Here is a 23643-nt window from a genome sequence, read left to right on the forward strand (position 1 = left end):
CATACTGATGTACTGTTAGAACCATATTGATGTTCTGTTAGAACCACACTGGTGACCAAACGAAGAGTGTGACATAGCTATAGTGATGTTAACAGTACACAATACGATCGATCGTGTTAAGCCACTGCCTGTGTTGTACAATATATAGGCTGCATCATCGAGGAGACTGGCCCGAGCTGAAGCTGTAGCACTGCATCAAGCTCAAATATCGACCCCGTCACTGAGAAGTTGGGACCGGGATTTGTTTGATTTAAAAACAAATGTAACATCCAAACACGAATCTATTCCGATTGTACAAAAATTAACTAGAGTTCACCTCGCCGACTCGGCATTGCGTAATAACGAATTTACATGAACGATATTTTAAGTTTAGGCAAAGATACACAATGTTTACACGTTGTCTGAAATATCTCATTGTCTTACTTATTGGAATAACCTTTATAAAATATTGATGCACAATCCATAAGCGTATATGTGATTTGAACATATACAGTTAAACTACGTACAGCCATATACGCACAGTGTACATTACTACATTTGGTAATGTCGGTCCCTTTAACAGCAGGTTGACACAAGCCCTAGTACAACTACCGACTGTAACAGCTAATCTATGTGGTACATATACACCACAAACATGCACAGAAATAGCAAGGTTTCGTTATATTAAAGCTGTAAAGCCTGTATGGGTACGATTTGCAAACATTTCTTGTCCGGGCAGTTTGCAAATCAAGTCAGTGTGAGAAACTTAACGTCAGCCAATGGGGTGGTGGCCTATAGGCGTTCTACCTACGTGAGCGGTCCACTGGGTTTATAGACAGCAAACTCATACACACCAGCGTCAGTGTGGTGGGACTACTGAACGGTGTGCGTCGCTACTGTGTGTTCTGTCACCAGCGGATCGGTCCAACTTTTTTGGGAATTTTCTTGAGACAGTTTCTCAAACAAGGCGGATTTCACCTTATTTCTTTAAGGAGGACTTAAGTTTATTTGTTTAAGTAGCTTTATTTTGCATAAAAATGTCGAAGAAAGGTTCAGTAAAGCTTGGATCCAATGACAGGGGAATTGTCATCAACAGAACCTCCACAAGTATACCACATCAACGCTTGTCCATGGGAGGCGCGGGTTTAGGGGGTGGCTCGTTTTCCATGTCTTCCAGGATGTCCATGGGAGGAGGCAATATCACATTGCCAGCAGGGTCTGCAAGCTCAGTAACAAGCGAACACATTCGCGGAGTGAAGGATCGAAACCAGATGGAAAAGAAAGCTTTCCAAGAATGCAACATGAAGTTGGCTAAGAAAGTGGAGAGGGAGAAGTTTCTGGTTGCCCAAAACAAGATTCTTCTCGAGGAACTGAACATCCTAAGAGGGAAAAAGAATCTGGACCGTACTGACATAGAAAAAGATTGTCTCCAGGAGTTGGAAGCGTACAAGGAAAAGGTGGAAAACGCAATCAAGGAGAAGGCGGAATCATTCGCACGCATCGCTAATCTGGAGGACCAAGTCAACGATGTCAATAAATTGTAAGTTATGTTCCTTTTAATTTGTTTTAAAGTTTGATGTACGATTATATTACTACATGATGTCATCTGTGTTTGTGCTGTGGGGGTTCCTTCTATGCCTCGGTTTCCCTTAGTCTATATCTTTAAGAACACGGAATAGTAACATCAGGAGACAGTCGCATAATTTATAAGTATTTTAAAGTAGATTTGTATTTTGTCCGTCACACTTCAACAGTGCGTGTTGTATCGATTTATGGCTGTATGTGCAGGCTTGTTCTGTTTTGTAGCGGTATTATTAATTTACAACCCATTGACTGTGCCACGGTCCGACACCTCGCGTCATCACAAAAAAACCTAAGTACCCTACCGCTAATCTAACAAACAGGACATGTTTACATTGCTACTACTGTGTTCTACAAAGACGTCCTCAACTCTGTTTTCTTACCAGATTTATCAACTTTGTAATCATTTGTTCAAATAATGAAATGCTATTTATTTATTTCAATGTCAATCGTTTTCCATTGCATCAGATAAAACTGGAGATACGTTAAACGTTATGTTAATCAATGGTAAACAAGAGTTGAAAAATTAACTGTTGTTCTTGATTGACGTTCTAAGAACGTGTACGGATGCATGTTTTTAAAACATTCACCAATAAACAGCCTTTTCGGTATGATGTAGTACACGTATCTCTATATTTAGTATACAAATACCTCAGGGCCACGCCTATCGGTGCACAGGTGTCTGCACCGGAGAGTGCCTGAGATACATAATGTGTACATGTAGTAATTCATTCTCTTCATCGGGGGACAATGGGAACTTAAACATTATTCAATTTTCTATTAAATTCTTTGAGATGTTAATGTGGAGCAGAACAGCGTCACTGTGTGTATATCGTAATAAATGCATTACACAAGTAAAAACCCTTGTAAATTTCTAACGTAAATGACAGAAACAAAGTGGAGTATGTATCACTATGATCACCATTAGTGTCTTACGGACATAGACTGTGATCACTATGAAGTGCAGCATTTTTTTCTGCGATCAATATTAACCTTTCAACCGTCAAAATTAAAGTCAGCCCATGGACATAAACCTCTAAAACCCACGCTTCCTCGGATCTCCCGCAACACAAAAAACCCAAGGGAACTCTAACTTGTTCCAATATTTTATACGTTTTATTTTTTTTTCTATTTACATCTCAACGCGACGTATGATATCCACCAGCACAATTATTACTACTTTGTCGCTAGATATTCGAGTGACTTGTCGGGAGACGACGTAATATCACTGTAAAAGGACTTTAAGTTGTTGGTACTTGGTCACGTCCCACTGCACACCAGAGGCCAGGGTTAAATATAGCCATAGTACACCTAACAATACCATGAGTTTGGATCACACTACTGTATGTATTATCTACACAATAATAGCTGATTAAGCAGCTTATAGAAATAGGGGTAGTCTGGTAAATTGCGAGAGTGATCGTCACAAACCAGACCTTATGGACCCATCGAAACGTAAAACATACAAACGTGATTTTTATTTCATTCAATGTAGCGTGTTATTTATTTATTTTATTTTATTTTTTGGGGGGGGGGGGGGGGGGGGGGGGGGATGGGGGGGGGGGATGGTTTCAATGTTTGAACGACAATCTGATGTTTGCACTTAGCAGAATTGACGTCTTTTTCAATTGGACAGGTACAGTTAATGTCGCGATTCATACGTGTTAAGTAAATACTAAAGGTTATAGCCATATAAAGACAGACATCGTAACGCTTACGTGTCTAGACTTGATAGTCATTACATGTGTGCTTTTAAATATTAGAAACTTCATAATGTTAGATCAAGACTAGTTTACGCGTATCTACATATAGGTATTTTCTGTGATGGACTATTTTACGCGTAACTAGATAGAGTTATTTCTGTGATACACTATTTTACGCGATGACTATTTTACCCGTTTTTAGATAGAGGTATTTTCTGTGATTGACTATTTTACGCGTATTTAGATAGAGGTATTTTCTGTGATTGACTATTTTACGCGTATTTAGATAGAGGTATTTTCTGTCATACACTATTTTACGCGTATTTAGATAGAGGTATTTTCTGTGATACACTATTTTACGCGTATTTAGATAGAGGTACTCCCTGTCTTCTACAAATAAAACAACTGCTTCACAGATATGTGCTTGAATGCACTTCTCTTAAACAGCCTTTCTCGGATGAGATTGTTCTGGACTCGTTAACGTTTTACTGAGCTCAATGTACAAAAAACTAGTGGTATCAACTACAGTTCATATTTAATATTTCATAATTGAACACGTATTGCTGTACTACAACACGTATGTCTTCTTATTCACTATCAGTAATACTTCTCATACGATAGCATGGAAAAATAGTAATATTCACAAAATGCCAACGAGAAATTATATATGAATGGTTCATAGTCTCAGTGTACGAAAGCATGTGAACTGTCTGGTAAAATATAGTTGTTTAATTTATTTACGACACTGCTCTCACCGCTTACCAGCCGTGACACGCAGCCAACTGGTTATTTGATCAGGCAACATCACAGACAACCAGCTATACAATTTGATAAAAAAAAAGTCAAGGCTTTCTATCACTAGCGAGGCCTCATCGGACTTGCATTGGTGACGTTTCTTCTCCTGTGCAGCCAAACGTAGTGTCCTTCATGGCAGGTCGTCTCACCTTCACACACCACACGAGCAGCTCGAGGACGTGAATGTTTTATTGGAGAGTGCTGACGTATTGTTACTTGTGTAAGGTGTTCAAGAACAGCCAGGGTTATCTGATACAAGATAAAAGGAAAGGCATCGACAGAAGATATGACAAAAACTTCCACATGCATGAATGAACTTGTGATATATACCAGAGAAAGTGGAAGAAAATAAGCAATAAGTTTAAAAGAGTCGAATGTCATCATGTGATAATAAACATATATATGCATTTTCCCTGTCGATAACTTGATGTTTTATGTTTGAACTCATTTCCTTGTATTCAGGGACTAGTAATGGAAGTTCAGGTTAGATTTAGATTTACTCTATGTGTGACCCGGTTAAATCTGACTACCGTGTTAATTGGGCGACCAAGCTTTCACCGCCTTAGGCCATTTCGGCAACGTAAATCTCAAATTCAATTCAGCGGTCAATCTGGTTTAAACTTCAATATGACAGTGATAAGAGATAAAGAACTAGATTTATTTAAGTGGCGAGACCCTATGAACATAAAGCACATGGTTTTAATGACAACCAGAATAGCTACATCGTGGGCGTCCAGGGTACAGGAATAAGTAAAAAATTGGAAATCGAACTAGAAGATAACGAAATGATGATCATGGCGGTTAAGCTCCAGGAAATATGGCAAAGACACGTTTCTAATGTTACATTCATGTACTCTTGGCTAAGAGTTTATCATTTACTGACTGAAAACTCTCAACCAAAGTAATGTCAAACTTTTGGTAATATAAAAAGACATGTCATACAGATATGAAGTGTTAAGGTATTATTTCAAGACAATTGGGGAATGCGTTTGTATGGATTGTTGAGGGCCAGAAATGTGGAGACCTATAGGGGGTTATTCCTCAACAGAACCGTGCCTCCATAATGCGTTCATGAGAAATGTGCCATGTAGACTAAATGCAAGAAATGAGAACTTTAAGTACAACAGGGCTTCACTCCCAGCAGCTTCTAAAGTTTGAAAAAACCCAACAACAATACCCCCCCCCCCCCAAAAAAAAATAATAAACAACAACAAAAACAACCACAACAACAGCAACAACAAAGTCTAGCTTTATCTTGCCGATATCATCCATACCCTGTATCACACCTGCTGCTCGTATGATTGATACACTGTATAACCATTTTCCACCTCTGATATCATCGATGTCCCACTTACATCTACTTTAAACCTACTGCTCTTGGTATCAAAGTAGGGATAGCTATTCTCTAACTTTACAGGAAAAAACAACAAAAACAAAGCTTAAACAAAAATTGGTTTCTCAGATTCTTCTACGCCTTACATTGAGGACACTGAAGCCGCTGTATTGGTTTTATTTGGAACTTATAAAGAGTTTACTTAGCCCTACTTTATAGGTGAGGGTGAGGGGGGGGGGGGGGGTGGGGTGGGGGTGGGGGGGGGGGGATGTGTGTGTGTAGGGGGGGGGGGGGGTAGTTGATGGGTCGCTAGTCTCACTATTATATCCCTATCTCCTCCTTACCTGTCATACTATACGGGTACTGTCATATGTTGTTTACTGTAAGTCATATGTCCCCTACTACGGGTAGGCATATGCTAATGCACGAGATTCCCGTTAGGTCAGGTCAGTCAGAACATAAATAATTATTTACAAGAAAACCAATATCGTTGGCACTAGCAGACGATGCTTCACCTGGCTGGCTTCGCTGCTGTTATATAGTTCAGAGAGCCGTGCAAGCAACGGCAGTGAGCGTTGGATTGCGGAACTGTTCTGTGAAAGCGAGCTACGTTGGGGACAAGGGTCGATTTCACTTTGTCGGAAGAACTGTGGCATTTGCGTATCAAGAAAAAAGTGATCAGACTACTAACTTTATTCGTGCCCGAGTACTAAGATTTGAATATTTCTGCTTTTGGAAAGTTTTATTCTCTAATTAGTTCCATTAGCAATATCATTCAACATGTCTGACGGAAAGGCCGAACTTAGGAAGAAACGTCCCCTAAATGTGAGCACTCACACCACTGTCATCAACCGAATCTCTGGCGGCGGAGGGAGGAATATGGCCCGTAACTCCACGGGAGGGGGATTCCGGTCCTCCATGGGAATGATGATGGGACTACCCCCAACAAGTTACCAATTAGGAGCTGCCAAGCAGATGTCAACCTCCGGTGTCAGTTTGGTACTTGACGCTCGGGCAAAGGAAAAAACCGCAATTCAAGATTTAAACAAGAGATTGGGCAAGCATATAGAAACGAGCAAGTTTCTAGAAGCCCAAAATAAGGCACTTGCTTTCGAATTAGAGGAAGAACGTAAGAAGAAGATTTTCGACGTATCGGGTATAAAGGAATTGTACGAACAGGAGTTGGAGGAATGTAGAAAGGCTATTGCTGATTTAGAAACTGAAAAGTCAAATTTAGCACCTAAAATAGCTACTCTTGAAGACATAGTTGAAGCAGCAGAGAAGAGGTAAGTTTATTTCAGAATTAAATTTTAGTGGTGAATTATTCAAATGGTGTCAAGCCATTTATTCTATCGTTAAGACCTTTGATTGATACTGGTATCTCTAAAAGTTAGCACTGACTTGGTAGACTTCTGTGATCCGATCAATACCAGCTGATTAACATTATTATAAACATGCCGCAACCAGTGATTTGTCATGGCTCCATCGTGAGCTAAAACTAAAACATTCGCTGGATAGAATTCGAAATAATTGATTAATTGCTTGGATTTGATTTTGGTATTACCTTTTGGGATCCGATTAAGTATCGCTGCGTTTAGTTCAGTGTTGTCTGCATCAACCTGCGGTGCTCCACCCCCTTTTTAAGGAAACGTGTTGTCATGGCAACAATGTTAATGTATGGTGCATCATCATATGCATACACTGCCGCAATGATCATAATTTACATATTCTGTCGATTAAGACAAGAGCAATTTGACCTGAAATTACAGCAGAATGTTCTTATGCATTTTGATATTGCCACTACTATTTGCTTTTTTTCAATTTACATTTTAACTTGGAAATCTTGGAATAGTGGGTTTTACATTTGAGCGGTGTTATATATTCTTATTGGATATTGAGCAATACAATCGATGCAGTATACTTGATGAATGAATTAAGCTTTCATGTAATTTATACTGGAGGAGGCAGTAAATGTTTTACAGTATGTCCGTAGTATCTGCAAAAACACTACAACCTTGCAATGTCCTACAATTCTGTCATCCTTTACAGTTTTGCTGGGTATGGATTGTAGTAAGTATTACGGTAATATGCCGCATAGCTCAGACACAGACATTCATAATGCAGGCCTATCATCCACTGCGCCATCACGCTACAACTTGGTATTGATCTTCGGACAGACATCATAAACCCTATCTGTACTAACAGGACAGGGCAACTTCTGTTTGATCGGAGCATTCTCAACATTCTATACTACTCGCTCTGAGACTTATATGCTTCACACCATTATAAAACATTTCATTACAATCTGCCATTTCAACAATGATTTTAGTTTTTGGAGTTTTACTTCAAGCTAACTATACATAGTCATCAATCATACCCAGAGAACTTTAATTTAAAAAAGGACTTCAGTGATGTTGAATCAATGTATAAATGATAACAAAAATGAATATTGCCATTGAATATCAATAAAATGCCAAATGGTGAAACTATTGCTATTCGAATTTCGCAATTCTAATTTGTCAAGTTGCACGTGCTGGCGTTCGGTACAAACAGCGTGTAGAAGCTCTTGGTAGCATGTTTATAAATCTATTGACCAGTGTTGGTTTTTAGAAGTGTTAAATGAAGAGTCAGTACATAGTAAGCAAGTCAGCTAAAGAAACCACTGCAGTATTGTTAATGATGTCCCTTATGTTCAGGGTACATGTAATACCAACACCATTCACACGTGATTAGATTGCGATGGAATATAAGCATGCAATATTTGCATGTCGTCAGCATAATGCATACCTGATTAAGATAAACATACTACGTTTTAAAGCTAAGACGTTACGTATAATTACAGTAATTATGAAAAAAGGGTTATCTAAGACTGTTCGGATTACAATAACATTTGGTCTGCACTTGTTCAGTTCCTTAATAAATCATTGAAAATGGAAGTTATCATTGTAGTACATCACAATTGCATTGTTATCAAAGAAGAGTATATAAATCTACTCAACCAAGGACAATCAAAACGATGTGTTTTAATCGTGTCTTAAAATACAACATATGAAATATCTAATCTTTTCCCTTGGATGATGTAAGGTGTGATATTTCAAACGTTATGTTAGGGAGACGGGGGATCGACCCTTCGTGACAAATATTTAGGAAATTCATACTAACAAATCTGGAACAGTAACTATTATAGCAATAAGTATTCGTTACTTATATTTATTTAATGTATACATGCGTGCAGTATTTTATTTTTGGTTTTCTCATTAGTATAATTTATGGAATGCGAGATGATTGCTTCACTCTATTTTCTTCATAACTGAAATTATTCAATTCAAAGGAGATTATAGTTGAGAAAGTATTCTCAATTTAATAACGTTCTACAAAATGTTCGGGTGAGTGAATGTTTAATATTCGCTATTGTGCTGAGAAACAGGTAGTAAATAACAGCAGGACTCAGTGTAAACAAATTTATAGAAGTACCAGGGCAGTACACAACCACACCAATTAAACCTGGATGATCTTCAGACCTTTGGTTTAGGTAAGGAGTATTTACCTAACATATCAGTGCAAGTTCTGGAAATTGAACACATTGTTGTTATACTAATACTTAAACTATCAATAGTCACATCGAGCAATGGTAGTTGTGAATACCCTATATCTTCATTCATACACAGACCTGTTCTGTCACGCTTGCTGACGTTTTCTGATAGGAAAATAAGTACTTGGCAGATTAACTATTGTATTTAATGTTTAATTTGATCAAGAATGTCTGTCTTAATCATTTTGAATAATTCATCTATAGTTTGAAATGTACAACCATAATTATAATGTCATGCTAGTATCAGATGCGAAACTATCATGCATATGTAATTAGGTTTGGACTATCCGACTTTATACAAGCGATTCACAGTGTATACATTGTATGAGACATTTTCTACAATGCCAACACCAAAGGGCAGACAAGGACGAGTAGATAGGATTTACCAGTCATAGGAGGTAAAAATAGATGTCAAACCACAGAATGAAAATTTGTTAAAGTCATAATCTGCATGACATCTACATTTCTCTAAATGTCTTGAACGGCCAGTATGTTGATAGAGTATAGACATGCAGTACTGTTCCTACTTTAGTTTTAGTTTATTGTGAATATACGCCATGTGGTGACAGTATTCTATATCACGTCTATATGTGATCGTTTGTAATTTACCTGTGTCTTGATAAATGGGCAGATTGCCTCGAAAATTCGACAATTTACTTGTCTGTTCTGTCGTTATTACTACTTCACAATTATATAAATATATTTATCCTGCAACTGCAACCGCATTGTCGTAATACACCCACCATATATATTTTTGCTGTATACGGCAGTGACGGAAAACAGCTGTATTTTGGAATCTTAGCACGTGCGTCAGTTCGACTGACCTATTTCAAAGTGAAACAATGTTTAAAAGGCGAACATATTTCTATCTTTTTTGACACCGTTTGACTTCAAAATGATTATTTTTGATGATTATTTTTGATGATTATTTTTATGACTGTTGCAGGATAAATAGAATACATGGTCAGTGTCTTAAAATATAAGCTGTATTTTTGGCTCGGGACAGAAAGACACAAAGTGGCTCGCCACTTTTGTCTTTCTTTACCCTCGCCAAAATACAGCTTATATTTTAAGACAATGACCATGTATTCTCCATATATATAGCTTAGAAACACAAATGACAAAGGAAGACAACTTTTTGACTCGTGCCCTGACCGGGCCTTGAACTCACGATCTACGGCACCCAATCGCCTAGCCAGAAATATCCGCATCCTATACCGTTGCGCCACATCGGCGTTCTTAAAAAGAACGTTTCAATGGCGCAGTGATGGTCGGCCCGGTACCCTGACATGATAATTGTGGAAGTCGTCTATAAGATGATATATGAATACCCGGATCACAATGTATTTACATACATGGATACGAATTGTACATATATTATATATATTTCTCTCGGTAACTACGACAGGAAATCCAAATCTATATCTTCGGATCACCAACACATAGTGTATATGATACATTGCGCTTATAAATAGATATATAGCTTAGAAACACAAATGACGAAGGAAGACAACTTTTTGACTCGTGCCCTGACCGGGCCTCGAACTCACGATCTACGGCACCCGTATATATAAATTAATTGCATTTCTGCCAGTGAAATATAGAAATTTATCAAACTAGTAAAACTTGACGTTAGTTATTCATGCACAGATTCTCCGATAATAGCAGAAAACGCTTAAATTGCGTTGATCAGTCCTTTCAAAATGGCGCCGTCAGTTGGCGTGGAGTAACGTCACAAAGAGATGACGTCATTACTGATTCCCGCCCTTTTTGACTATTAATTTTTCGATGTTTTTACTTTTGTTTTTAAGTAGATAAAATGCAATAAAAAGAAAATTGAATGGTTTCCCGCTAAATATAACATATATTTCACTCGTATGACAGAATATTTAGATATTTTTCACTCATGCTTCGATATTCTGTCATACTTGTGAAATATATGTTATATTAATCAGGAAACCATTCAATATCCTCTCTCTCTATATAATGCTTTTCCCTATTACATATATAATTACCGGCAGTGAGTCATGAAGGAGGAGCTTACAAGATTTGATCGATGGAGCGTTTTCAATCGCCTCACTCTTCAGGCCAAACTAGTCTTGTCACCGAAAGTGAAGTGTACTTAGATTTATTTGATAAAACGGGAGTGATCAATCGATTTGAGAGATGACGAACGTTTCCTTGTTATAAAACCTTAGTAAGGGCAGTATGAAAAAAATATTTAGAAATGTCGGATTACTAAATGGTTTGCTGTATTAAGAGGCATGCTACGTTAGCCGGTTAAGATATCATGCTAATAAGGTTTTTCATTGGATCGTCTACAAAACAATTTATACTACCTTCGTCATACCTGACATATGTACAGACGTCATTCATTTGTGGCATCATGCTGAAAGCTATAACTTGAATAACAGGTTGCCTTTTCAATGGCTGGATGATTATTTATTTATTTTTGTCAAACTACCATTTTGGGGAGAGGAGGTAATATATAATACTCTACTTATGATTTATGACAATAACATGTCAACTGCAAGAGTGACATACTGCAATGTCCCAAAGCCCACCACCCACAATTACATTCTGGTTGAACGGAGAATGTAGGGTTCTAATCATGTTTATTTTAGCAGATGTGATTTTAAATATTTGCACAGTTTACTGTTGAGGTATCACTTACACATCTGTATGTCGTTTGCTAAGGATTCCAAAAATAAGGATTCGAAGAGAAAAAATAAACGCGCAAAATAAGAAAATTAGTAAATAAAAACCCCAACATTCTTGATGGAATGCAATGCGGCAATGCTTTATAATTATTTTACAGTACTTGGATTTGAGAGCACTTGACCTGGACATAATCTTGAAAACCTTCCGATGGAGACAATTACTATTATCCCTTGTTGTCTCATTATGATCATCGTGATCTCAATTCAGAAATACCTAACGAAAAACATAATCAGGTTAAACGTGATGTTTATTTAGAAACATGTCTGACCGGTAAGTGATTTACAATTGTCATGCTGTTCATGGTGATATGACCGCATAAGACATTTGTAATCTGATATAAGGTAGTCTGCTGGCTGTTAATGTATGTATAATAGCTTGTGTTACAGTTTTTTTTATATATTTTATTCCAGGAATGAAACTCAGGAAGGAGACATAGCGGCCCGTATTAAGCAGATCGAGCGCTTGAACACACAAATGGGGGATATGGAAGGGGAGAACGCCACACTCAGACGAACAATTGGCACGCACGAGGACGAAATCAAACGTCTCAAGTTAATCATAGAAGAATTCAAACAAAATGTTGCGGATTGTAGAGTTGTATGTTATATGGAATTTACAGATATATCAATTTATTACATTTTACCGTTGAAATATCGAAAAATATTCATTTTATAAAAGATATATTTTTTACTTGTGAAGATTATCACTTTTTCTGATTTGACCAATCAAAATACTGCTAACAATCGACAACTGGAAGAATTAAAAGCTTATACGGTACATTTTGCTATTACAATGTAATAAAAAGAATATCTAACAGTATCTTCAGTAATACCAAATACATTTCACTCGTGCTGTGCACTCCTGAAAAACATCAAAATATTAGCCCCTCGTGAAATGAAGACAATCTCCTCTATCTATTCTACAGTTTCTTTTCTTTGTAAAGTGTCCTCTTATTTACTTTTAATATCTTTGTTTTGAAGGGATCGGAATTAATTGAACAAATAGTAAATTTTCATTGACTAATATTACGATCAGCATAATATAATTGAGAAGCAAGGAAGCTATACTCTTTCTTTTCCGCTTCAGAACCTTGAGGATGAGTGTAAGCAGCGAATCGAGACGGAGATGGCATTGAACCTTGCGATGGATGAGCGCGACTTCACTATTGCAATTTTAGAAAAGGTAAACTTTCTCCTTGGACAATGTATATGAGAATACATTCAAAATACATGAAGAAACAAGAACTGATTAATGTTACTTTTGATGTTTGCTGTTTGCGAATCAAGGTGAGAAAAAGTAACCAGATATTTTTTGTAACTGACCATATGATATTTATTTCAAGTTTGTAGGTCGTTCTACGACTTAGTTGATGCAATTGTCATAGTATCCATAATATTACACGTTTACAGGAAATTGATGAGCTGAAGAAATGCCTGAATACAGATGTCGGACAGTTAGACATTAAGAACTTATGGAAGGGCGAGATAACCTCATGCATCAAGCAATTGCAAGAAGACAATGATGCTGAACTCACCAAAATCAAAGCCGAGTACCAGACGAGATTCGATAGCCAGGTACTTTTACTATTTTCTTATTTCAGTATTTTGTAATAATTCCTTTATTACCCAAGACACCCAATGGATACTGATAAATGGTCTTTGATAGGAAGGGCATATTTATTTTACATTATCATAGTTAATATTTCTTCAGAATTCATTGCTTTTTTGACATTCAGATGCGACAAATGAACGCTGGCCAGATGAAAGACAATGCTAATCTGGTGAAACTCCAGTCAGAAATCGAAAGACTGAAGAGCAAGAATGTCGATCAAGGACCACTTATTGCCGAGTTGAATGCCAAGGTAAGCAATTGTAGTTTTAGTAAAGTTAAAACTTTGTACATATGTCACCAAACAGCCATTTTATTAAAGAAATACAACTTATCTACATTAAGACATTGAGCATATACGTGTTTTTGTTAGATAAATGTCAATCAGGTACTGGTTTACAACGCATACTTGTAGTAAAGTTGAACATAAATCTAACACTGTTTGGATACGTACAAGGAATGGCTATTCTAAATGGCTTGGCATACTATAACAGGCTCTCAACATTCCTTTCCTCTCTTTGTTTTAGGTGCTGGCATTAACGCATGAAAGAAATGGACTGACAGATGCCTTCGCAGATGCAACTGATAGCTGGGAGGAGGAAAAGAGACAACATTTGAAGGATATTGCGACACTTCAACAGCAGCTGAATGAACTCCTGGAGAGATTCGAAGACCTACAGGACGTTAAGATGACCTTAGAAACGGAGATTTCCACTTATAGGAGACTGTTGGAAGGCGAGGAAGACAGGTACATAGTCCTTACATTCTTACAGGGTAGACAGCAATAGTTATGGTACCATGTTAATAATAGTCCTCATTGTTTTGGTGAGAATAAATAAACGTCAATGTCTGACGTGTTTGCTTCTCATATGGTATATTAGAATATCAAATAAATCATTAACTGACTCTGATGCTTTGCTATTTTAAGTCGTAGTTCTTGAACTGTCTATGAAACGATTTTTTTTCTGCTGTAGAAGTTTGTTTTTTATATACTATATAGCTAATTGATGCTTTCCATAATTCCTAATATTTATATTGAGTAGAAAGAAAAAGATAGCTTCTTTCTGTAATCATTGTTTTCCGTGCACTCACAAGTACTATGAATTTGCAAAGAACATTATCAAAAAAGTGCCTGTCATATATTTTTCCTTGTCAGTGCACATTTGTTCTAATATGATTATTGTTTGTAAAATTCATTAAAGAATGCATGGATAGGTAAACGACTTATTTACAATGACAGTCACCTCTACGTCCAAAATATTACGAACAAGTTGAGTCAAATCACTGCGAACCAGCGTAGTGACAAAACTGAAACTGCTTTAGTTCTGGGTGAGAAATTGTGATTTTATAATCAACTAATCGGGCGATGTTTTGAGCAGGAAATAACAAACTGACACGCAAATGCTTTAAACTGTGTTTTTATACAGGTTTGTAAGTCCGGGTTGTTTTGTGTGATATTTGTCTTTTCTGAAGTGTCTTCATCAATTGAAGGACGTACACACCTGTATATAAACAGTATACTGATGGATGGTCATAGCGGAATACAGACCGTAACAGTATACTGTTAGACCGTCATACCTTGTTGTTTTAAAGTTGTACGAGTCTTTACGATGGATGCTTTATTAATTGAAAATGATATTGGTATGTTTTTTTTTGCTTGTATCTTATATCAACAGTGAAAGTAACTGAGCTTTGCTAGCAATGTTAGGGTTGCACAAAATAATTGTAGTTGAAAAAATCACCGAATCAATATATCTAAAACAACAGTAAGAATTTATTTTTTGGGGTTTAAAACGCACGTGGGATCAAAGTCCAACTTTGAACATCATGGTTCATGCTTTTGTGATTTGGAAATTAATATTAACACATTGACGTTTGTACGTGTGTTTGTTTTCAGTATGGATCGATTTGTTACCAACTCATCCGGCGCCAGGAGCCCTGGAGCAGACAAGCTGAACGACCTTGTCCAAACCAGCAGCAGTTAGTAGTCAAATACACTTTAACGTAGTCTCTGTGGCGTCTTGAAGACTTATATGTATACATAAGCATATATATAACATATGAATGCATACAGAAAATTGTAGTCCGATTAACTTCTCTAGTGAACAGTTTCCATATTATGCCTGTGTTATATTATTGTGCCTTTTTTCCTTGCCTACGACACACATCTCTATGTGATACTAGTAGACTTTTATTCACTTACATAATCATTTACTGTTGATGATACGTCCAGAGACATTGCTTACAGTTGCATTTATAGTGGGACACAGGCGTCATTATTGGCAAAAGCATGCTAGAGTACCCTTTAGGATACCAATCGATAGTGACAAGGACTGGTGAAATTGTAATGTTGAACATTAAGGGGAAGTGCAGAGCAATACACAGTTATGCATACTTGATATATTGCATTTTTGGCATTGTTTGTTGCTTATACATTTATTAGTATATCTTGAAAATAAAATCGTGGTCACACGCAAAATGCATTATTATGTATGCTATAATTGTTCAGCTAACATATGGTAGCAAGCAGCTGCAATTTCAAAGTTGTTTCCTTTTAGCAAAATAACGAAGTTCCCGAGATGTGCCGTAAAGCATGATTTGGTGGCTGACGGTTTGAATTTAACACGTTTACGACCATTTTGGGAATATTCATATTTTGTTGAAAACGACTGGCTTCATTTCTTGAATTATTTTGGTTGTTAGTTGTGGTATAAAAAAAGAATTTTACTTCAGTCATTTTGTCAATGAAATCTGATTGTATTTAAAAATACAGGCGTTATCATCAGCTTCATTTCAAATGCCATTGAAATCTTGAAAAAAATAAGCACCAATAATAATTCAGGAAATACTGGCTGAGAAACAAATTCAAGGTGATGGCAATTTTTGCCTTCGACGCCTACTATTTTCTGTATGTATGTGTATTGTTTTGTGTGTGTTGTTCAAGGTTTCTCAGTTTAAATGCATACTCATAATGCACATTCGTTTGTTAGGTTCATAAACATTTATATTTAGGTATTCTAACATTTATATTAGATAAGAATCTATATCAAAAATTGATATTGGATACCAATCTATATCAAACATTTAAAAAGTCGTTTAGTCTTATGTTGTTTTTGAATTTCCTTTGATGATCATTTGAATCTTTTTTATTTATTCTCGAATTTATTTATTTTTCTAACTTAAACACATATTTATTTTTTCTGTTTTCATTTTGTTCATTTTACCTGGGAAACCTTTATTTCACATGTTCACGTGTGTGATAGCTTAGCCATTGTACTCGAAACTAACATGAATGTCAAGTTGTCCTATGGTCTCTACTAACCCACAAAAGTATTATAAAACGGGAAAGGGCATGCATTTAAACAGTATAGCCTCATCATATCCTGTGCTCTGCTTTCCATCACAATGAATCATTTTTTGGAAATCAACATCAGTTTGGTGAGTTCCGGAATGACGAGGTTGTACTGTTCTATATCTGTCAGATAATGTAACGAACATGTAACTAAATGTATTCATATCAACTCTCCGAATGGTTTTGTATGGTGAAATAATAATCAACATATAAAAACCAATTAAAATTTAATGGATATGACACGATATAAATTGAATGCCTTTCATGTTGAAGCAATATCATCCATATTGCGGAAACTATTTTCAATCACTATTACATACAAACACACCCAAAGAAATAGCTTTATCTCTCCGTAAGTGGGCTATCAATTAGAAAGACACAGCAGTACATATATAATTGAGCCTTTTAATACGCATTAGTTTATGATATATGCCTTAGACTTCAACACATTGCTTTATTGCTCATTGCAACGTTTGATTTTACTACAAGATAACTCATCACAATGCTTCATAAAGTTATAGAAGGAATGCTATTTGTTGTACCCCACATGTTATAGGGGAGTGTGAGTGTGAATGAGAGATTTCACTAACAAATTACGTTATGTATCCCATCAACAAAGGTTTGGAGAACGCTCCGGACCGACACAATATGCCTACTAAATGGAATGACTTTGACATATTGCTTGGAAGTAGAATTGCCTATTATACCGAGCTGGCATACTATCATATACAATCTTTTAGCATGTTTTCAAATGACATGAAAGCTTGAAATCATAGTGGCAGTCATGGCTGAACTAATGGAATGGCTTCGGATATCGATGCAAGCTGAGGAGACGGGCGTTATTAGACAGCTACGCCAACCATCCTTCAACGATATCACCAAGAATGCAATGTAAAGGAAACTGACAACCTTAACAACTACGGCCAAGCAAACTACGAAAATCCGTAATACGGACATCATTCGTCATGTTTGATATAACTTTTCAGAGCAAGATCGTTACCGAAAAAAATCCGAATGGATATCATACAAACCTTGTAGTAAAACGTACACTTTCTGAAACACCTCGCTCGCATTGATATTGATAACGCGCAAATTCTTCGATTCTGCATTGATATGATATCATTGATAAGAGTTGATTAAGAGCTCTGAATAAATTTTGTACATAATTTGAAATAAACTGAATAATTATCGGACTGTTAACAAACGCACAAAGGGAGGCAACCAGTTTATGGAGGTGAGTTCTCGTATATAATCCCGTGAGGTGACGGGGAGCGACCTCTTTCATCCTGACGTGCCTACCTGAACGCTGCTTAAAACGTGAGTACATTACTGCACTAATGGGTCCCGGGATCCGGTACCATTTCATTAGCATTCTAGAGAGGACTGGTGATATTATAAACCAGTTGTCTCTACGCTTTGTAGCATCATCGCTTATTGGGTATAGCATGGCAGTGCTGACGGTGCCTGGACCATAGAAGACGGCATGAACCTTATCAGTTGAATGTAATAATTTATTTGAAAGAAATCTAAGAAACATATAGCTGTAGAAACTATACAGAGAGAAAATACAGCAAATAGTTATGAAACATCGTGAAATCAAAAACGTTTCTTCTAAACAAAGCAATGGGATACATCAACCAAAGTTCCTCGAGCAGCATGAGCGGAGGAGGCTTTGGTGGAGGCAGTGGAAGTGGATTTGGTGGAGGCAGTGGAAGTGGATTTGGTGGAGGCAGCGGAAGTGGATTTGGTGGAGGCAGTGGAGGTGGATTTGGTGGAGGCAGTGGAAGTGGATTTAGTGGAAGCAGTGGAAGTGGATTTAGTGGAGGCATGGGATTTGAAGATGGGGTTCAAATGCAAATGAGCTCCTCAGGTGAAGTACTATTGCACAGATACATCGTTCATAGATGTATCTACATGATAATATCATAAATTACATTACTAACGTAAAGACTGTGACATTATGGACTTGTATCGCGATTACATCATCATTAAGGGATTCCCCAACAACCTCACGGTCGTGCAATCCAATCAAAGTGCTCAAATGGTATTCAACATACACGACATACTATTTTAACATTAATCATGTAATATTGGTATAAAATCAAGTAAAACTGTGAGTCTGTTAGTAGTTGCCATAAGTTTATTCTATAAATATCATGTCAAGCAGGATTCATATTTTTAGGAAAGCACAGACGAAAGTGAAAATAGAGTAAAACTCTGGGTGAATAGGTTAGTATTGGGGAATGCTTAACTTACAGGGAATTATATTGCAAACTACAAGATGAATGCATCTGGAATGCACATTCAAAACTGTGAACAATATGAGCAAATAATGTGATAAATGTTAAATGTGGCAAAGATTATGCATAATTAAAGCATAACTGAGAAATTAACATTGTAATTGTGAATGTACGAATGAACTACGAGGAAGGAAAGAACTGTGATGAATATACGATAGAGCAGTGAGAAATTACAACTGAACTGTAAAGAATGTCAGATAGAAGAGTGAGGAATGTACAACTGAACTGTAAAGAATGTACGATAGAGTAGTGAGGAATGTACAACTGAACTGTGAAGAATGTACAACTGAACTGTGAAGAATGTCAGATAGAAGAGTGAGGAATGTACAACTAAACTTTGAAGAATGTCAGATAGAAGAGTAAGGAATGTACTAATGGAATTTGAGGAATGTCAGACAGAACAGAGAGGAATGTACAATTAACTGTGAGGAATGTCAGATAGAACAGAGATGAATGTACGAATGAATTGTGAGGAATGTCAGATAGAACAGTGAGGAATGAACGAATGGACTGTGAGGAATGTCAGATAGAACAGTGAGGAATGAACGAATGAATTGCGAGGAATGTCAGATAGAACAGAGATGAATGTACGAATGAACTAAGATGACTGTCGGATAGAACAGAGATGAATGTACGAATGAATTGTGAGGAATGTCAGATAGAACAGTGAGGAATGAACGAATGGACTGTGAGGAATGTCAGATAGAACAGTGAGGAATGAACGAATGGACTGTTAGGAGTGTCAGATAGAACAGAGAGGAATGTACGGATGGATTATGAGGAATGTCGGATAGAACAGAGAGGAATGTACGAATGAGTTGTAAGGAATGTCAGACAGAAGAGTGAGGAATGTAAGAATGAACTGTGAAGACTGTCAGATAGAACAGAGAGGAATGTACGAATGGACTGTGAGGAATGTCAGATAGAACAGTGAAGAATGTACGAATGAACTATGAGGAATGTCAGATAGAACAGTGAGGAATGTCAGATAGAACAGTGAGGACTGTACTAATGGAATTTGAGGAATGTCAGATAGAACAATGAGGAATGTACGAATGGAATTTGAGGAATGTCAGATAGAACAGTGAGGAATGTACGAATGGAATTTGAGGAATGTCAGATAGAACAGTCAGGAATGTACTAATGGAATTTGAGGAATGTCAGATAGAACAGTGAGGAATGTACGAATGGAATTTGAGGAATGTCAGATAGAACAGTGAGGAATGTACTAATGGAATTTGAGGAATGTCAGATAGAACAGTGAGGAATGTACGAATGAACAGTGACGAATGTCAGATAGAACAGTGAGGAATGTACGAATGAACAGTGAGGAATGTCAGATAGAACAGTGAGGAATGTACAATAGAACTGTGAGGAATGTCAGATAGAACAGTGAGGAATGTTTGAATGAATTGAGAGGAATGTTGGAATGAACTGTAAAGAATGCTTGAATGAACTGTCAAGAATGTACGATATCGTTGCGAGGAATGTTTGATAGAATTATGACGAATATTTGAATGATCTGAGAAGAAAGTTGGAATGAGCTGTGACGAATGTACGAATGAATTGTGCGAAATGTCAGATAGAACAGAGAGGAATGTACGAATGAACTGTGAGGAATGTCAGATAGAACTGTCATGGATGGAATTATTTGTTATAGAACTAGGAACGATACCATTAACACTGTTAGAATGCATACTAAGGTACACATCAAGGACCATACAATCAAACTGTAAACTTGGATAAAACTTGTATCATATTTAACTGGAACAAGAAAACTGTTAAACTTGGATAAAACATGTATCATATTTAACTGGAACAAGAACACTGTTAAACTTGGATAAAACTTGTATCATATTTAACTGGAACAAGAAAACTGTTAAACTTGGATAAAACATGTATCATATTTAACTGGAGCAACAAAACAGCATCATTAATGTATATTACTTTAAAAAGCGTCGGATGATTAATGTATGTGGATATATACATACAGGTGTTAAACGTCATCAATCTGTTTGTGGTGTTATGCATGGAACTATTTGTGGTACATTACACTCGGGAGTTGTGTTACGTGATACAGAACTAATTTGTCCTTTAACTAACAACATGCCGTAGACCTAATGGCTAGTGGAATCGGATCTTTTAGATATGCTAGAGTAATTATTCATTATTCAGTTTCAGATAAAAAGCCATTCTTTTCCGTATTTGATTGTTTCTCTTTATTTTTTTTATATTCTTCATTGTCATATGTAATGCCTTCAGAAGGAAATATATATACCAACAAGTGGAGAACATAGAGAGAAACATCAATGGAAAATGATACTTAAATTTGTGACCAAAGCAACACTTAAACGTAATGGTCTGAACTATGTACTGGTGTTAAATAATTTCGCAAATATATATATATATGACAAATTTGGGTTTAGCATTATATCATTTTAAGCGTTGATATATTTTGCAGTATGCCAAAATGACTTTCAATAAGAACTATTTCGTGTTATTTTAGATTTTGAACCGAAATTCAAATGTGAACTACAGTATATAATACTTTGTTTGGTAATTGTGTTTTGTAGGAATAATTGAGTAACATTCGTATGGGAATACAGTTCTCTTATTAACCGTACATCTATTCAATTATAGATTCGAACCTACACACTTATTTTACGTAGATAAGTATTTGCATATAATTTCGTGTAATAGATCTTGCCTTGAAGCTCATATTAATAGGGTATTGGAAAAATATATCGATACTATATGCAAGCATTAATAGTCAAAACCTTTATTTTCAACTAGTTGACATATTTATACCAATTGATATTACAAAGATATATCACTAGCGTAATTGATAAAATTGAGTATACCAAAAATTGTTCAACATACATTAAATACCATTAAATTCAATTTATTTCCAAATGCAACTCCATGTATTTGTGTGTGCATATATCATCACATGTATATATATATAATGTATCCCGGTTATCTAGATCAGGGCAAATTATAGTATCCTTGTTATCGCCCGTAGAAGTAGGAAAAATAGACCCAATTATAGTATCTTAAGTACCGACCGTAGAAGTGGATAAGGATAGGCCCAATTATAGTATCTTAAGTACCGACCGTAAAAGTAGAAAAAGATAGACCCAATTATAGTATCCTAAGTACCGACCGTATAAGTAGGAACAGATAGGCCCAATTATAGTATCTTAAGTACCGACCGTATAAGTAGGAACAGATAGGCCCAATTATAGTATCTTAAGTACCGACCGTATAAGTAGGAAAAGATAGACCCAATTATAGTATCCTAAGTACCGACCGTAGAAGTGGGTAAGGATAGACCCAATTACAGTATCCTAAGTACCGACCGTAGAAGTGGATAAGGATAGGCCCAATTATAGTATCTTAAGTACCGACCGTATATGTAGGAAAAGATAGACCCAATTATAGTATCTTAAGTACCGACCGTATAAGTAGGAAAAGATAGACCCAATTCTTTTCCGTATTTGATTGTTTCTCTTTATTTTTTTTATATTCTTCATTGTCATATGTAATGCCTTCAGAAGGAAATATATATACCAACAAGTGGAGAACATAGAGAGAAACATCAATGGAAAATGATACTTAAATTTGTGACCAAAGCAACACTTAAACGTAATGGTCTGAACTATGTACTGGTGTTAAATAATTTCGCAAATATATATATATATGACAAATTTGGGTTTAGCATTATATCATTTTAAGCGTTGATATATTTTGCAGTATGCCAAAATGACTTTCAATAAGAACTATTTCGTGTGATTTTAGATTTTGAACCGAAATTCAAATGTGAACTACAGTATATAATACTTTGTTTGGTAATTGTGTTTTGTAGGAATAATTGAGTAACATTCGTATGGGAATACAGTTCTCTTATTAACCGTACATCTATTCAATTATAGATTCGAACCTACACACTTATTTTACGTAGATAAGTATTTGCATATAATTTCGTGTAATAGATCTTGCCTTGAAGCTCATATTAATAGGGTATTGGAAAAATATATCGATACTATATGCAAGCATTAATAGTCAAAACCTTTATTTTCAACTAGTTGACATATTTATACCAATTGATATTACAAAGATATATCACTAGCGTAATTGATAAAATTGAGTATACCAAAAATTGTTCAACATACATTAAATACCATTATTTCAATTTATTTCCAAATGCAACTCCATGTATTTGTGTGTGCATATATCATCACATGTATATATATATAATGTATCCCGGTTATCTAGATCAGGGCAAATTATAGTATCCTTGTTATCGCCCGTAGAAGTAGGAAAAATAGACCCAATTATAGTATCTTAAGTACCGACCGTAGAAGTGGAAAAAGATAGACCCAATTATAGTATCCTAAGTACCGACCGTATAAGTAGGAACAGATAGGCCCAATTATAGTATCTTAAGTACCGACCGTATAAGTAGGAACAGATAGGCCCAATTATAGTATCTTAAGTACCGACCGTATAAGTAGGAAAAGATAGACCCAATTATAGTATCCTAAGTACCGACCGTAGAAGTGGGTAAGGATAGACCCAATTACAGTATCCTAAGTACCGACCGTAGAAGTGGATAAGGATAGGCCCAATTATAGTATCTTAAGTACCGACCGTATAAGTAGGAAAAGATAGACCCAATT

General features: G+C 36.3%; 1 protein-coding gene across 5 annotated transcripts in view; it reads left to right on the forward strand.

The window, feature by feature from the left end:
- Positions 1-828: 828 nt before the first annotated feature.
- The window catches only part of LOC117321584 (retrograde protein of 51 kDa-like), a 28213-nt gene continuing 5398 nt past the window's right edge, over positions 829-23643 (forward strand). The window contains exons 1-8 of one of the 5 annotated variants that reach the window (XM_033876048.1): positions 829-1519; positions 12115-12301; positions 12791-12886; positions 13114-13278; positions 13440-13565; positions 13840-14060; positions 15210-15292; positions 18286-18534. In XM_033876048.1, coding sequence (XP_033731939.1) covers positions 1017-1519; positions 12115-12301; positions 12791-12886; positions 13114-13278; positions 13440-13565; positions 13840-14060; positions 15210-15292; positions 18286-18534 — 1630 coding nt within the window. In that variant the 5' untranslated portion in view covers positions 829-1016. Of the gene's footprint in view, positions 1520-6138; positions 6678-12114; positions 12302-12790; positions 12887-13113; positions 13279-13439; positions 13566-13839; positions 14061-15209; positions 15293-18285; positions 18535-23643 lie in introns of those variants that run through there. The other 4 variants (XM_033876047.1, XM_033876049.1, XM_033876050.1 and 1 more) reach the window with 4 other exon arrangements.

Source organism: Pecten maximus, chromosome 2, assembly GCF_902652985.1.
Source record: "Pecten maximus chromosome 2, xPecMax1.1, whole genome shotgun sequence".
NCBI classification, from domain to species: Eukaryota; Metazoa; Mollusca; class Bivalvia; order Pectinida; family Pectinidae; genus Pecten; species Pecten maximus.